Source organism: Oryzias melastigma, linkage group LG22 (genome assembly GCF_002922805.2).
Source record: "Oryzias melastigma strain HK-1 linkage group LG22, ASM292280v2, whole genome shotgun sequence".
Lineage (NCBI taxonomy): Eukaryota > Metazoa > Chordata > Actinopteri > Beloniformes > Adrianichthyidae > Oryzias > Oryzias melastigma.
The window spans coordinates 7741248-7757485 of NC_050533.1; the positions used below are offsets into that span (position 1 = coordinate 7741248).

General features: G+C 41.1%; 1 protein-coding gene across 1 annotated transcript in view; it reads right to left on the reverse strand.

Annotated features, from left to right (window-relative positions):
- Nucleotides 1-203: 203 nt before the first annotated feature.
- Nucleotides 204-16238, reverse strand: part of spred1 (sprouty related EVH1 domain containing 1) — a 34086-nt gene continuing 18051 nt past the window's right edge. Inside the window, exons 2-6 of the mRNA XM_024278252.2 lie at nucleotides 15789-16050; nucleotides 12182-12350; nucleotides 9191-9237; nucleotides 1948-2082; nucleotides 204-1172 (exon numbers count right to left, since the gene is read on the reverse strand). Coding sequence (XP_024134020.1) covers nucleotides 486-1172; nucleotides 1948-2082; nucleotides 9191-9237; nucleotides 12182-12350; nucleotides 15789-16050 — 1300 coding nt within the window. The 3' untranslated portion in view covers nucleotides 204-485. The remainder of the gene's footprint in view (nucleotides 1173-1947; nucleotides 2083-9190; nucleotides 9238-12181; nucleotides 12351-15788; nucleotides 16051-16238) is intronic.

Genomic DNA, 16238 nt, shown 5'->3' on the forward strand with positions numbered 1-16238 from the left:
AAAAAGGAGAATATCCCTTTTAGCATACTCAAAGTATTTTTTACCGCAACACATCCGAGTTTTGTTTCATGAACTTGTACAAGACGTTTTCCTTCATAGTTACACTGTACTTGCAGTAGGGTTTTGGTGTGTGGCCTGGCTTTGTCAACGTAGAAGACAGAGTAGGAGACGAGTGTGTGTGTACAGGTGTGTGTAGTAGCATCTTCAAGTCTGTTGATCGTGATGTCTTTCTTCTCCGATTAAACTCCTGCGCTTAGCTTGCTGCTCAGAGCCCCCACAAAGCATATGGTTTGTCCTCCACAGCTGCTCGACAGCGACAAACTCAAACTGAAATCTCCAAAAGCTCTCCCAGAGCTGGGGTTCAACATCACATCACCCCATCCGAGAGGGGAATGAAAAAAGGATGCCAGCTATTCGTTTTTCCGCTTATATGCACTGCCTTTGTTAGCTAGCTTTGAGGGGTGTCCCAGTGTTCGCCGCGGGGGTCACCCGGCGGCCTTGTGCTTGCCCCCGCAGCAGTGGCAGGCCTCGCCGCAGTGGTGGCAGGCGCGCAGCGGCAGGTAGCAGCACATGCAGGGCGCGATGAAGGAGAGCGCCACCAGGGCGAGCCAGCGGAGGCAGAACTGCTCGTCGGAGGTGTCGCACGAGCAGGGGTCGGAGAAGTCCCCCTCGGAGTCAGACATACAGTGATACAGCATGCTTTCCGCGCAGAGCATGCAGCTGACTTTGTAGATGCACTGCTTGATGGGGTCGGGGGCGTCCTGGCACTGCCCCCGCCAGTTGTCCTCGTGGTTGAACATCTCTCGACAGTAAATGCAGCGTGAGCGCTCGCCGTCCTCTCTTCGTCGACGGCCCTTTTTGGATTTGAGCAGGGGTGACGGCTGAGTCTTAATCGCCGTGTCCTTGCCGAGCCCCAGGCCCATGCCTGTTCCCATGCCCAGACCGGGGCCAGAGTGGGAGTCTCCACCGGGGCCGTCGGGAAACAGGTACTCGCACTTCTTACTGTCCAGTTTGGGGGACGGAGAGGAGAAGTCCAAGTCCTCCTGGTCCGCATTGTGTCTGCACGTGACGGGGTGGCGGTAGTCCTCGTAACCGCGGATGAGTACGTCTTTACGCGGGTTTATCCGCACAATCTCCTCTTCTTCTATGCGGAATTCCACGCGGCGAGTTGACTGAGGGGAAACCGAGGAAAGAGATCATTCAGTCAAAGCAGTCAAAACAAAAGTTTCATGCAGCTACTAGAGACTAAAGGTGCTTTCACACCAAACGTGATTCACACGACAACAAATTGTGACGATGTGGCCCTGTGTGGGAGGAGCTACCAGCTAGCTGATTTAGCTTATTTATTGTGAAGAGTTCTACAAAAACATCAGTAATCATGTCTCCATGTTTGGATTTATATAAATATTATTAAAAGATTTTCCCGGTACCGGGGGTTGTGTCTGTATGACAGCCGCTTCCACTGTGTTTCTGTGGCTGAACTTGAAGGCTGACTGTCTCGTATTAACCCAAGGGAGAAAAAAAAATGGTCTTGATGATGCCTGAGCCAGCAGCCTCTGCATCTCGCAGCGGCTCTCTGTCCGCTGGCATATTGAGCGATCTGCCCAGAGTGTATCTCACTTTCGCCCCAAAGTAGCTGGATGAACTCTGTAACCTTATGGCTCCAGTGGGTTAAGGAAAAGATGAGAGTTCAGGACAAAAACGCTCGCTTTGGATTCATATTCAACCCGCTGATTGAGTCACTGAAAATGTCATGTGCCCAAAGATTAGTACCTGATTGGCTGATGCGACTTGACGACCTTTAAAACATTAGAAATTTAAATTTTGGCTGCGCCGCCCTTCAGATCGCCTGATGTCGCGTTTGTTCCATTGACTTAACATCGCCTCCGCTGCGCAAATCGCATTCGGTGTGAATGCACCTTAAGACGGCAGAAAAGAGAAACACACCTGAGGTGGCAGGTAGCGGCGGCTGTCATCGAAGGGCTGAGCGCGGACGTAGTAGCCCCTGAATGGCTCGATTGGGTTTAGAGGAGAAAAGGGCTCTTTGATTGGGGTACAGATGGAGGGAGGCTCTTCACAGACCTGCAGACACATTTTCAGATTAGTCAGCAAAACAGTTCTGGTGAGACCTAAAGAAAAGCATAAATATAATCAAAATTCAGATTCTTGAGAATATAATTTGCTGATGATATGCAGCAGAGGGACTAAAAGCAAATCAACACATCACTCAACGCAAAAAACAAATTAAAGATCACAACAACATTTTAGAAATCAAAACTAAAATCCAGAAACTGATACAAAATTCCAAGAAAATAAAAAGAAACAAAAATGAAACGTTTCAGAAAACAAAAGTGATCAAAATGAACTGAAAGAAAAAGAAAAAACATTGAGGGGAAAAGGGAAGTTGTTTACAGAAATCTAAATGAAACTAATGTTGTCATGGGATTCATTTTTTGTGTGATTAATTCATTGTGACGTTTATTAATTAATCTTAATAAATCGATATCAATCACAATGTTTTAACCCAATAATTGCTGTTAAAAGCCTCATTTTCAGGTAATTTCTTTACGCTTGTGACATTGTGACACAGTAAAAGATGAAAATAAAACTAAAATTGTAGCTTTATAACATTTTTTTTGTTTATCTGTTTTTCTTTTTTAAAGCCTGATCTTCAATATTGTTTTGGTTGAGTGATTTGTTGGCGTGATTTGCACTTCAAACAATCAAACAAAGTACATCCAAAGTTTTTACAGATATAAATTTGGGCTTTGATCAGAAAATATTTAATAAAATAAAAAATGATGTGTAGCAATAACCATCTGAATTAAAGCTGTCAAATTCTCTCATAGACTATCAATGTGTCTTCCATTATAAAATCAGCTTTAACTTAAGACCTTTAAGTTTATCTGTGTGCTAGTTCCCCTACAACCACCAGGGGGCATCCTGCAGCTGCACTTTGCCTAGTGACTGTTGTGTGGCAATGACTCAAGGCCCTTCTGTTAAGAACTAAGAGTTCCCATCAGGCGTGCATGTGTTCACAAACAAACAAAAAAGGCTCTTGAAAAATGAGGACAGAGAAACGCGGTTCCATATTCCCACCACCTTGTGCCAGTCCATCCCATGATTACACATAGAGCTGCCTCACGGATGAGAGGAGGACCTTAACCTCCACAAGCCACAGATGGCGTCAAATAAAGTGTAAAACATGGATGAAAGATAATTAGCTACATAAAAAGTGCATTTATATCATTCATAAAAGTGAAATATAGTTATTTAATCAACTTTTGAGATACTTTAGGCTGACACTTCCAGCTTTTCCTGTGGTTGATGTAAAGTAGCTCCAGTCTGACCATAAGCGCTGTGCTCTGTGGACGCTCTTTTCTCACACGCATCCCGATATCATCAAGGCAAGGTTAGTCCTCCTCTCTGCTCCCCCTCTCCTCTCCTCTCTGTGTGGAGGAGGCTGCTGGCTCTGGTTAGTCAGTGCTGTGTGTAAAGTAGCCCACGCCATGCTTTAACGCACAGCGGAAATCTGGTTTGCTCCCAGCTGCTGCTACAGTAATTACTGTCCTGTGGTTGCTAAGAGATGCTTCCTTTGACTCCCCCCCTTTTATTTTTTTCCCTCTTTCTCTCCTCCAACTGCCCCCCCACCCCAGCTCGTCTCCCTAGACTGCTAACACATGGTACGTGCATGTGTGATTTCTTTTTTTGCTCTTTCTTTGCCTTTAAAATAACCAAGCGGCGTAGCACACGTCCAGCGTGTCTGCAAGGGAATGTGAGGAACGGGAGAGAGCAGAGAGAAAGAACAGAACAGGAAAAAATGAGATTGTGTTGTATTCTTGTGTGTGTCTGTGTTTGAGAGCCAGAGAAAGAGGAACACAGAGAGCACCAGAGGCCATGAGTCTGCAGAGGGAATGTCATAAACCAGCTCCAGCTGGAGAAATGCAGCTCAGAACTTAAAAGCCAGATGACAGCTGTGTGTGTGTGTGTTTGAATGTGTGTGTGTGTGAAAGAAAGAGGGAAAAAAGAGAGAGGGGTGGAGAGGTAGGGGGCGAAATGGGAAACAGATTTGGGCTTCCTTTTAAAGCGCTTGCCTAAGCCCAGCCATTCAAAGGCATGCGTGGGGCCAATCTGGAGCTGATCTGACCCTGGAGATGTGGCTGGGTGAGGGAATACAGGAAGGGGGGCTGAAAGCCAGAGGCAACCTGGCTCCACACCAACATCAGAAGTACATGCATTTCCGCCCTTAAAGGTACAGAGGTTCAGGACGGGGAAGGCTGAGGTCAGGCCACATGCAAAAACTCTTACTGAGCGCAGGCTTTGGTTTTAAAGGCATCATTCAAAGGAAAGTTGAAGTGATATTTAAAGTCAATACTCCAAGTCAGACCAGAACCGTGTCTTAGCTGCAGAAACAGACACGCCAAAGTCAGGAGAGCACAGCCTAGATTATTTCTATCATGAAAAACTTCCAAAGTTTGGCTGCGGGTGCGACTTTTATGTTAATTAAAAATAAATAGCAACAACCACTAGAGGGCACTGCAGATGTGTGTATCGGTATTTGCTACAGACAGCAACATAGAAGAAGAAGTGCAGCTCAGTCTTACGATGGGATCTGTGGAATTGCTCTAAAGCAGGGGGGTCAAACTCATTTTGGTTCAGGGGCCGCATTCAACCCTTCTGATCTCAAGTGGGCTGAACCAGTAACTTAAAAGCAAAATAACCTATGGTCAACTTCTTATCTGTAGCTTTGCTTCTGCTTATTTTTTCTCAGTTTGGAAAAATGCTTCAACCAACCTTGTAGCCTAATCACTTATTATCAGACATTCATTCACAGAGGCCAATGGACTTCAGATAAAATGCATCTTACCCAAACGTGGCACACACTTGCAAAAAAAAGCTATACCTGTTTTGCTTTTCATTTGCTCCCCCTAGTGGCAGATTTGTAGATTTCTGTAATTTTTTATAGACCCATAACTCACCACAAGAATGGGCTAGAAATATACTTTTTTTCAATATGCTTTTATTTTTTTCTCTTCACAACTGGGCCGGATTAAACCATCTGGCGGGCTGGATTCACCTCACGGGCCTTGTGTTTCACACCTGTGTTCTAAAGCAACAGAGAGGATGAGGAATTTGATGGATTTAGTGATTTGAAGAGATATAGAGTTTTGTTGACTTGTTAGTATGTTTTTTATGCTATGGTTATATTTATAATTTTTCATGTTGCTCTAATATGCTAGATTTCTTCTATGTTTCATGAAGTTAAAAAAGCATCACTGTGTAACGGTAGTGAAGTGCACATACAGCAGCAGGAAAAAACCTTCTTCAACCTTTTGGAATTACTTGGTTTAATGCATAAACTGACAATAAAAACATGACTATGTTTTTCTCCATTGTTGTGATTTATATTGAGATAAAAACCACACCATGGGTCTATTCCTCTCAGAAATTGAGGTACTCCCAAAAGGGTTCACATACTTTTCTTCTTGAAACTGTATTTTCAGTCTATTATAGTTACCAATTAATTAATGAAATGTCTGTTCTTGTTCCTGTATTTTGGTAAATAAATTTCTCACAAAAGTGCGACTTATACCCCAGTGTGACTCTTCTTCTTTTTTATGTATTTTGGTGGCTACAGTGGCTCCACCCCAAACGTCCCAATGCACTTTTCAATGGACCAACAACCGATGGGGGGCCCCCAAGAGGTTTGGTTCGGTACTGTTTAATGTGTCCAATTTACAAGGGAAATGCTCCAATTAGCAGACCATACAGTACTGGACAACTCAACACCTCATTGGAAACGAGGCTTTAGTTACTTCGGCTCCACTCTATTTGTTTGAGCTGGTATCTGGCTCAAAACTATATGCCTGGATAGCTCTGATGTTGCTCAGCACTTTTGTTCCACCAGTAATGTTAGGTTGGGGTTGTGCGGTTGCTCTGCAGAAACTATGTCCTAGAAAAGGAAGGTGTTTTGATTTTAGCTAAACAAAGGCATAACCATAATTAAAAGACCAATGGGAATGCTTTTAAAATAGCTCTGAAGATGATCAGAGAGGGACTTTGAGGAATAATCCATCAATTCTATCATCTGACACGGTGAGTGTGCCTAAACCTATGGGCATTAGATAGGTTAGTGGATAACTAACAAATGAGAAGCTGCTGAGCTGGCGTCTATCAATAATTGGAGCCAAGAGATGAATTGGCACAGTTTAAAAACGAGAGATAATGTTTTCCTTTTATGATGACAATAACAATTTCCCTTTTCCCAAACCATATGGGACTTTTAAGCTGCTCATAAAACAGTGCTGTAAAGGTCAACTGACCAGTAAACAGCGTTTGCACAAAACTGATGGGACAAAACTTCCTGCCAGTTCTAAATTAGATGCGGATGTCTTCCTGTGGCGTAAGGAAAGGAAAAAAAAAACAACAAAGTTTACTTTGTGCTGGTGGAAGGTGGTACGGCGTGACTCCTGGCAATGGGTCATCATGGCTCACAGGAGAGGACGGTTTGTGAAACAGCTTTATAATTGAAATGTGTTGCGTTTGCACACAGTGTGTTGAGTCAGTTTGAAGTGAGAAGAAGAATGTGGTAAGTTTGTGAAGGGCACACATGTGGTTGCTCAGCCTCAGTGGGCAGGATGTGGGTGGAGGAGACCATCATCACAGCACACACATGCGTGAATGTGCTTCATTATATACAAAGTGGTTAAAAGGTTTGAATTAGATACCTGAGGCCAAAAAATGAGCAGTGTCCATCACTAATGAAAGAGATAGTCTTGATTGCAGACAAACCCAGACAAAATACACTGTGTGACTTCGCAGGAACAGTTAATGTAACTAGTTGCTGTCTGGTGGTGTTTGCAGCTCCTTGCAGCACTTGCCACTGGTTCACTTCTCCTTCCCTGTAGCCAAAGTCTCCTGACCGCAACATTCGGATGCCAAATCACCATGGTGACACCCTCACTGGCTCACTGAACCCCGTGAACACCCCCTTCTTCCACTCTCTAAATGCATCCCCCCTGCTGCCTAGCAACAGTGGTGCCAATGGGTTTCCTGTATGTTCAAGCTTGATTCTTTAAAGAGGAACTTTGCCACGAGAACAAGAACGTAGCTCTCCCTCCTGTTCTGGTGCTCTAAAGCGCATGATGGAGAATGTTAGGTGAAAGGATGTGGCAAAAACTAATTATGTTTCTGAACTAATAACCTAAGGAAAATGTAAAGTAGTTTAGGGGAACTCTAGGGTTGCTTTCGTTGCTAAACGTGCTATTTTTATGACTTATTGTTGTCGTTGACTCAAATCTCTTGTAGAATATAGAGTAAAAACTACAAATAAAAATCTTAAAGTAAGTCACGTCTAACAACAGTGTCTAAAGATTTGCAGCAAAGCAGTAATGACGCGTTTCATAAACTTCTTGTTATTAAACATTTTTTTCAAGAACTGCTTTTTACTTCTCCAATAAGGTCTTAACAACCCAAAGTAGAATAGCTGACCGACTTTTCTGTGACAGGTGTGATAACTTAGACAAATGGTAAAGGGTGTGTTCATGCAGCCTTTTTCTTTGCTTAAGAAAACAGGGCATTCATTACCACTCATACCTACAGACACTGTCCTACCACATGACAGGTGCTAAGCACTGAAATGATGTCAGTGTACACAGTTGTGCAAAACTGAAACATAATGTAATCCAGGAACGATAAGTTGTTCGCAAACATTGATGAAATCTAAAATATAGAAAAAAATATAAGGATTACATACTGTGGAGCAAAAAAGCTAAAGATTCTGCAAGTTGTCCTACTTAAGGTCTGTAATGTTCATAATAGACTTCAACCAAAAAAGAGAATCCAGGAAATCACTTTGTATGTTTTTGTTTTAAATATTTAATTTATGTAATGGACCAGAAAATAAGAATTTAGCTCCAACAAACGAGCAGGAATTCTGTCCTCCCCTTGTTACCTATATTAATGTCATTTGTTTGACTTGGTTATCTTTATAAAAGACACCAGTCCACACCCTTAAACAGTCAGATTCAAACCTCTCTACCATGACCAAGACCAAAGAGCTGTCAAAGGACACCAAGGACAAGATTGTAGACCTGAACAAGACAATAAGCAAGTAACTTGGTGAGAGGAGATCGAATGTTGGAGCAACTATTAAAAAATATGGAAAAATACAAGATCACTGACAACCTCCCGTCACCTGGGGCTCAATGAACGATTTCACCTGGTGGGGTACAAATACACAGGGGAACTGGTCAGTGGCCTGAAGAGAGCTGGGACCACAGTAACAAAGGTTACTATAGTAACACACAACTTCATCGTGAATTCAAATCCTGCATGCTCCAAAGGTCCCTCTGCTTAAGCTAGCACATGTCCAGACTTGTCCAAAGTTTGTCAGAGACCATCTGGATGATCCAAAAGAGGATTGGGGGAAGGTAATACAGTCAGATGAGACCAAAAGGGAACTTCTTTGTATGAATACTACAAGCCATGTTTGGAGATGGATCCAAAGAACACCAAACCCAATGTGAAGCAAGGAGGTGAAAACATCAAACTTTGGGGCTGTAAAGGGGACAGGAGGACTGATCCGTATCAAAGAAAGAATGAATGGGACCATGTCTGAGATTTTGGTCATACGCCTCTTTTCATCAGTGAGATAATTCAGGGAGAAATGTGTCTGGATCTTAGCTACAGACACTATCCTGCCACATGACAGGTGCACGGCAATAATTCCAAAAACATCACTGGGGCAATGAATGAATAGCTACCAAAAAAGCATTTCAAGGTTGTGGAGTGGCCTTGACAGTCTCTGGATCTCAACCCAATAGAGAATCTGTGGAGGGAGTCTGTGTTGCCCAGCAACAGTCCCAAAACATTACAGCTCTTGAGAAGATCTGAATGGAGGATTGGACCAAAATACAAGCAACAGTGTGTGCCAATCTGAAGCCCTTTTAGGATTATCAACACTTCCAAAAATGTATTAATGTCAGTAAACTATTTTTACCCCAGTTTTGTCACAGTTAGAGGTTTACATAGCCAAAACTGTGTTTAAACAGCAAACTTCCCACTACATCTGCAAAAGTGGCCCAAGACTGGACCCAAACGGTTAAAATCATCATATTGCTGTAGGCAATAATACACACATAAAAAAAGAGTATATTGTCGACAAAATCAGAACTCTGAAGCTTCTTACCGGTAGTACATCCTCAGGTGTATCTCCTTCCCCAAATGCACGACAGCCTTAAAGAAAAAAGATAAAAGAGAATTATGTCAATATACAGTATTACTGGCTTAAATCAAACCAATAAGTTCAGATTGCATTCCAGGACCTTTGTTTTAATCTAAACATCTATTAATGTCATGTAGGACTTTGTTAAGGGCTCAGATCTTCACTTAAATAAAAGAGGTTATATTAATGAAATCTGTGTATTGATTTAGCTTTAAAGATATTTCTTGTATTTTTTTCCAGGGAAAAATACCCTTTTTTGGCTTTTTAAAAATCAAAAAATTAAACATTTCATTACTGAAGCTTTTGTTAAAGCTGTTTTTAGCTTTTTGAGAAAGGTTCCTAAAATTGGGACTGTAATGGAAAATGGAACAATATGATATATTTAATTCATCCATAAATTAAATTATTTTAAAATATCAGCAACCTTCATGCTCTTCTATTTTTATTCTGTATTTTGGAAGCAAAAACAAAACAACAAGAAAAACAACTAAATTAAAGTCTGTGGTGAAACCCAATAATCTCACTAAACAATAAATCAGATAAATGCATTTCATAGTGTAGACTACATACCTCAGACAAATTATATTAGAAGCAATAGATCTCTGCTTAATGTGTTTACAATTTAACATGATTTTTGCTAGGTCATTGCAGGTCAAGACTTCTGCTTTCCTGTATCTGTTACCTAAAAGGGAATCGAAAGCTGCTAAGTTTTAGTGTGGCCTAAAGAAGTTCATATAACATGCACAACTAGTCATTTGAACTCAGAACTGAAGATCTATGAGCTATTATAATAAGATATCGGCTTAATGATGCAGCAGTCCAAAGCTTTAATTTTAAATGATAAAGTTTCGATGGTTTTGATGGGCTAACTCTACTTGATAACTGTAGTAATGTTGTAATGTAGTACTATTTTATTTTTAAATCAGGCTTCTAGTTTTGACAAATGGTTGGCTCCAAGAAGACCAAATACCATCACAAACATTAGTTTTTAGTCAAGATACACAAAGTTGGATTTTTCAAGTGTGTTAATATTTCCAAAACATGTTGTGTAATATCAACAACCAAGTCAAAGCAACCTAAAAAAAAAAAAGACCAAAACCTTTCCAGCAAACCAACACTTTGCAGAACTTGTCAAACTGCATTAAAGGTATCAGGCCAATCTTTTTTTATTAAACTTTGGTTAAATAATTACAGAGACGTCATTGCTGTTGTGATCTGTCTCAGTTTGTTTTTTTCCTTGCTGTCACAGTGAGGACTGTAGACGAACTGGGCTTGCTGTAAACAGTCTGTTCCTCAGTCTGTCCATAAGTCGCTCAGAAAGGTGTTTATGTAGGCATTTCTCCAGTACTGAGCAAAAGAGGCCTCCTGCAGCACGACTTAAAAAGTGATGGGCCACGAAGCTGCCTGAGCCATGTGCCCGCCGTTGCCATGACAACAGAGGACTGCAAGACTGATGCGCACACGTGCTAACGCACGCGCAAGCAAAAACATATTCTCCCCCCCACACACACACATTCATACAGCTGTACAGCAGCACAGCGATGCAACCAGAATACTGAAGTTCTCCCCTGCCTTTGCTGAGGAGAAACATTACACAACACCGACGGAAGACAGGCGAAGAGTGAAAAAGGACAACAGCAAGGGCAGCTAGGAATGGGAGAGAGAAGTGTGGGAGCTTGGGAGTCAAAACCTATCAACCACTACCACGAATTACAATCACAGGAAATCTTTGAGGCATTGTAACACTCGTCAAAATATGCCTTAAGGTCCCCCAATGTCCCAATATCTATAATGTACTTATCCCACATTAAAGTAACAATCTACATTTTATTTTTAGCTTTGTTTACTGAATAGTGAGTCTCACATACTCCTTTTTTTAAAATTCTGAAATAACCTGATTGTGAACTTAAGTTGATGATTGATCAAACCAGCCTATCCCTTTATGAAAATTACATTTTTTTTTTAATTCATTTTTAATTTTAATACAGAACACTTGTAACTAAGTTGGTACAGAAATCTTCCCTTTTCTATTTTATGTCAAATTTACCAGAAACACAGTTTATGAAATCAAACCTTCACAAAAAAAACAACTTTCTTCTAGATTGTGTTTGCCCAGGAAGTCAAAATCTTAGATAAATGCTTGTTAACAAGAACCAACTGATGGCCATCAGTGATAGGCCTTTCTTTTTTTTTGTTCTGTTGTTCTTCCTCTGTGCTACCCAGGATTTTAAGATCTGGAGAGCAATAAACATTATAGCTTTGCAGCCAGCCAGAACGCTCACCTCTTGTGCAACATGGAGCTTGGTGGCAGATTGCAGAGCTGCCAACTTCCTGGCTAAATGGATGACTTTACAACCACAGGTTCTATTTGTTTATCAGAATCCAAGGCTTACAGTTCGACTCAATGTACAAACACCGCACACGACACCTTCATATCCAGTTCTCAAATGTACCTGTGTCTGACTGATGGACAGGGAGGGGAAAGAGCTGGGTCAGGTTTCTTTTAACTAAAGCTTAGTCGTATCTCAACCCCCTCCTCTCTAACCACCATAACTTAGCTCCCTTCACAGTCCACTCCTATATCTCTTATATCACCCACAACAAAGTGCTGAACAGCCAGTCTGTACAGGAAGTAGCAAAAAATGTCTGGGCAGCTGGGGCTGATAAGATAACACAGGAGTGGTCACGATTGGGTTCAATGAGCAGGTAGCAGTGGTGATGGAGTCAACAATGCTGCACATCTCATAGAAGCTAGGTCAGCCATTACACAACAAAGATAAACAAACCCAAATTACTGGCTGTAAATGCTCACCATTCATGCCATGTTCACTTTGTTGACTTAAAAGGCTTAAGCCAAAATATATGCACAAATGTGGTACCGACAGTTGGAAGGCATACAGAAGAAGAAAAAGGCCAAAAATGCTTTCTTTTTGATACAAATATCTTAATATTGACCTTGTTTGATGTCTTCGATGGCTCGGCGTATGCCTCGGTCAAAGGCACGGGCATCAGCAGGGCTCTGGAACGTCAGACCAAATTTCTTGTCATTGATCCTCCAGTGGTGGAAGATAGGGTTGACCTTGTTGTATACCAGATCTCTCTGCAGAACACACTCCAGGACCACCTGAAAGTAAACAAGATGGAATCTAACTCACAACACAGGAAGCCAGATTAAAATCTCCTAACTTTACATGTGGGTTAACACTAAACGCTACCTTTAGAACACGTTTAATTCTCCATCCTGCGTGGTTTTATCATATTTTAATGCCACATGAAAAGAAACATATTGAACAAGATTTCCGCATCTAGAATTAAATATGTACCTCCAAATCTATCACTGAAAAAAACAGAGTTTAAACCCTTTAATTTGTCTAAGATTTTTGGATAATTTGTAAAACACATTCTTAATGGCAGGGTTCTGATTACAGATGATGTTAAAATTGAAGAGCAGGGCAGCAGGAGGGTGGGAGTGTGTGGGTAAGTTTCGAAGCCAGGAAGTCTAAGAGCAGTGCAGAGAGAGGGTAAGTTTCTAAAGCCTATTATTAATCAGGGCTACTGAGCTGCCTCCTGGACTTCTCCTAGGCGGATTAAATGAAATGAGACGGCCATTAAAATCTGTGAGGTTTTAACTGACGTGAAAGAGAGGTGGCTTAACAGGGTGTGAATGTGTCAGCATGCGCAAATGGATCGACATGAGACGATATATAAGCAACGGAATTATTAAGACAAAAGGTCGAAATGATGCAAATGCTTTCGGAAAAGGAAACTATTCACGAGGACAATAGATGATGGCAGAAAAATGGCAACGATCCATTTCAGATTTGTACAGCCAATAGCTTAAGAGGCTGATGATAGAATGAAATGTGTCAGAGGTGGAGTGTACCTGTTTCTATACACGTCACTCATCGGTGTGAGTTGTTCTGGAATCTCAGTGCTTGTGTGTTTGTAGCTCACAGCTTTCATCTCTATGCAACGATCGCAGAACGCAAGCGCCAATAAAAGGCGGCGCGAGGGTTATGCTTTTGCTCCTGGAGCTTGTAGGTGAGGTGAGGGAAGACTGCAGGAATGTTTGGAAGAGGATGGGGTGGCAATGAATGGGGGAGGAGGGCTCCACAGCGCCTCTGGGAGTGACTGTCAAGGCGAGACTGAATGGAGCCAAAGCAGGAAAGGTGAGCATGCAACAAGGCCTGACGGAGGAGGAAGTATCACAGTTGCATGGCAGGATGACACTTAACACCACATTCCACAATGTGCCCAAAGAAAAGAAGAGAAGACGAGCCACCTTTCAAGAAAGAGAGACAGAAAGGGAACACGGACAGGATATGTTAGAAGAGAAGGGGGACAAAGACGGAGGGATGTGAGACATGTGGAAGATAGCAAAGACATTGTGTGACTGCAGAAACTGGGAAACACAGGGAACCCCTTTCACTACTCGTCCACAAACACACAATGAATATTATATCTATATAAATACACATACACAGGGTTTTTCATTTTGTTTACTAAAATGTGATGTTACGATGATACATTTATTTTAGTAACAAATGTAAACCTTTTTTTTTTAATCACAGGACAGGCGCAGAAATGAAAAACTGAACACCACCACGGACAGACATTTCAATGGCATAGTACAAAACCTAGCATGAGATCTGACATAATTGAAGAGCCGTTACGTTAACTAATCACCAGCCAGTTATTGCTGTAGTTTTCACAGAGCTAGAGAATCAGAGTAAGAGGAAAAGGGGGGGAGTCAGGAGGAGACTGATTGGTGGCTATATGGAGAGCCAGCTGAGTCATCACCAGCACAGTCTGTGCCGCATCACTGCGCTTATAGACAGAACCCCTCCACCTCTCTCGTCATCTTCCGTCTCCCATCTCATTGGATCCTCCCCTATTTCCTGTTCCCTACTCTGTTCTCAATCCCTCTCTATGTTCTGCATCCCAGTCACATCATTCCTATTTAACTACACCTGTCCTACAGATATTTTTATGAATTTATATACATACAAGTTTGTTATATATTGCGCATAATCAAACCAAATAACCTTTTAATGCTTTCTTTCCCCTCGTTTGGCTTTTTAACAATGAACTAACATATTTCCTTAAAAAAATACTACTGTTTCCTAGGGCTGGGTATCAATTATATTTTCCAGAAATTATTTGATTCGATTCGCAAAAGCCTGGATCGATTCAATTCTGATTTTTTTTTTTTTTTAATTCAATTCAATTTTGAGCTTACTCATTTATACACATTTGTTTATAAATACATTAATAATTTACCATATGTTTTGAATATATTTATATTAATCTGATAAAGTTCACATACTGTAAAATGTATTAGTAAAATAATGAGATTGTTAATAGCATAGAGTATTACATGGTTTCTCAAAAAGAGAAGTTCTAACAAAAATGTTCAGATCATTAACATTGTAAACATTGTTCTGCTTCTCCGGGAGGGCTTTCAGTTTGGCCACTCGGTGGTGATCGCGCTATAGCAGTCCGTTTTTTTTTTTCAAGAAAAAGTTAACAGTATGACCAAAAACTGTTTTAGACCACAAATGGTTACCTTAAAAAATATTGCCTTGAAAGAGTCTGGAAAATTCATACTTGTGAGTTTATAAAGATGTTAATTTAGTTAGCAATGTATGTTTAGGTCAACCGACTGATTGCATTAGCTGTCCTATAAAAATTCCAATAAACGTTAGTATTAAGCTAGCAGAAACAATTATTAATCTGTTAGTCTTAAATCTATTCAAATCAATTAATCGATATTATCAACCCAGCACTACTGTTTCCTTTGTTGTGCGATTAATGGTAACACAATAGGTGGATCCTGACAGACACACTTAGTCTTTCCTCTAGCGGCCCTGGAAGAAATGCTTTTCTATGAACCATCACACTTTTTCCTTTGCTACTAACACATCCCAATATTAACATATGAAGAACATGCTAGTTAGGATGTTTCAATGAAAAACGGAATAGTTGTAGGATTAGAAAATGTTTGTGTCAATGTTCATCATTTCCCTAAAATCCATTCTCCTATTACTCCTATCTTTACATTTTTTTATCTTTTATTCCAGGATTTTAAGCTTTTTTTGTCATAACATTATCTATAACAATAAAAATATTTCTAAAATCATTTATATTGAAAAAAAAATAACTGAGCCTTCAACCAACAGAGTAAACATGGTAAAGTCACTGATACGAGCAACAACTTTACAAGGAATTAGGATGACTCTGAAAGGCTGGAAAAACTGTGACATTTTTATTTGAATTCTTTTACACTTCATCCTTAGGTTTGTTTCATGATCTTTGTTTCCCACAACCATCTACCCACATTCTTCTCTTGACTAATCCACTCTTTTTCCCTCACGACGTCATGATGTGTCACACATTTATTTTCAGGAGAAAAAAAAGGGAGGAAGGCCAAAAACACTTCCTGTGTGTTTGTGAGAAAGATGGGAGTCTGGGATTCATACTATTTCTTCAAATTATATTTCTTACTCAGTAAATCTCTTACATTATAGTATTTGCAGGACATGCAGACTTGACATTTTCTTACCAGTTTGTCCTTGAGCCGTTCACCCTTGATGTGAAACTCAACAGCAGTGGGACTCGGACTGGGGCTTGGACTCGGACTAGGACTGGAGCTACACGGGCTTAGGTTGCTGCCACTCCCTCCACTGTGAGTGCTGCCATTGTCCTCTGCACGGCTGACCTTGTAGACAGTGACACAGCTGAGGCCTCCACCTCCCAAAGGAAGCCACCCACCACTGGAGTCATCCCGAGTCATGACCACTGCTCTCACGCGCGCGTAACTGTCACTATGATGGGAAAAAGGGAAGAAGATAAGAGGAAAAATACGGTTAGTTTCCAGAATGAAGAACAACCAGCATGTGTTGAGATTTCTGTCAGGAATCTTTTCTTTGATTAAATTGTTTAGACCACAAAAGTGTAATCAGAAATACACAGCCTACATGAACAGAGCCCACATACTGCAGCTGAATCAAAG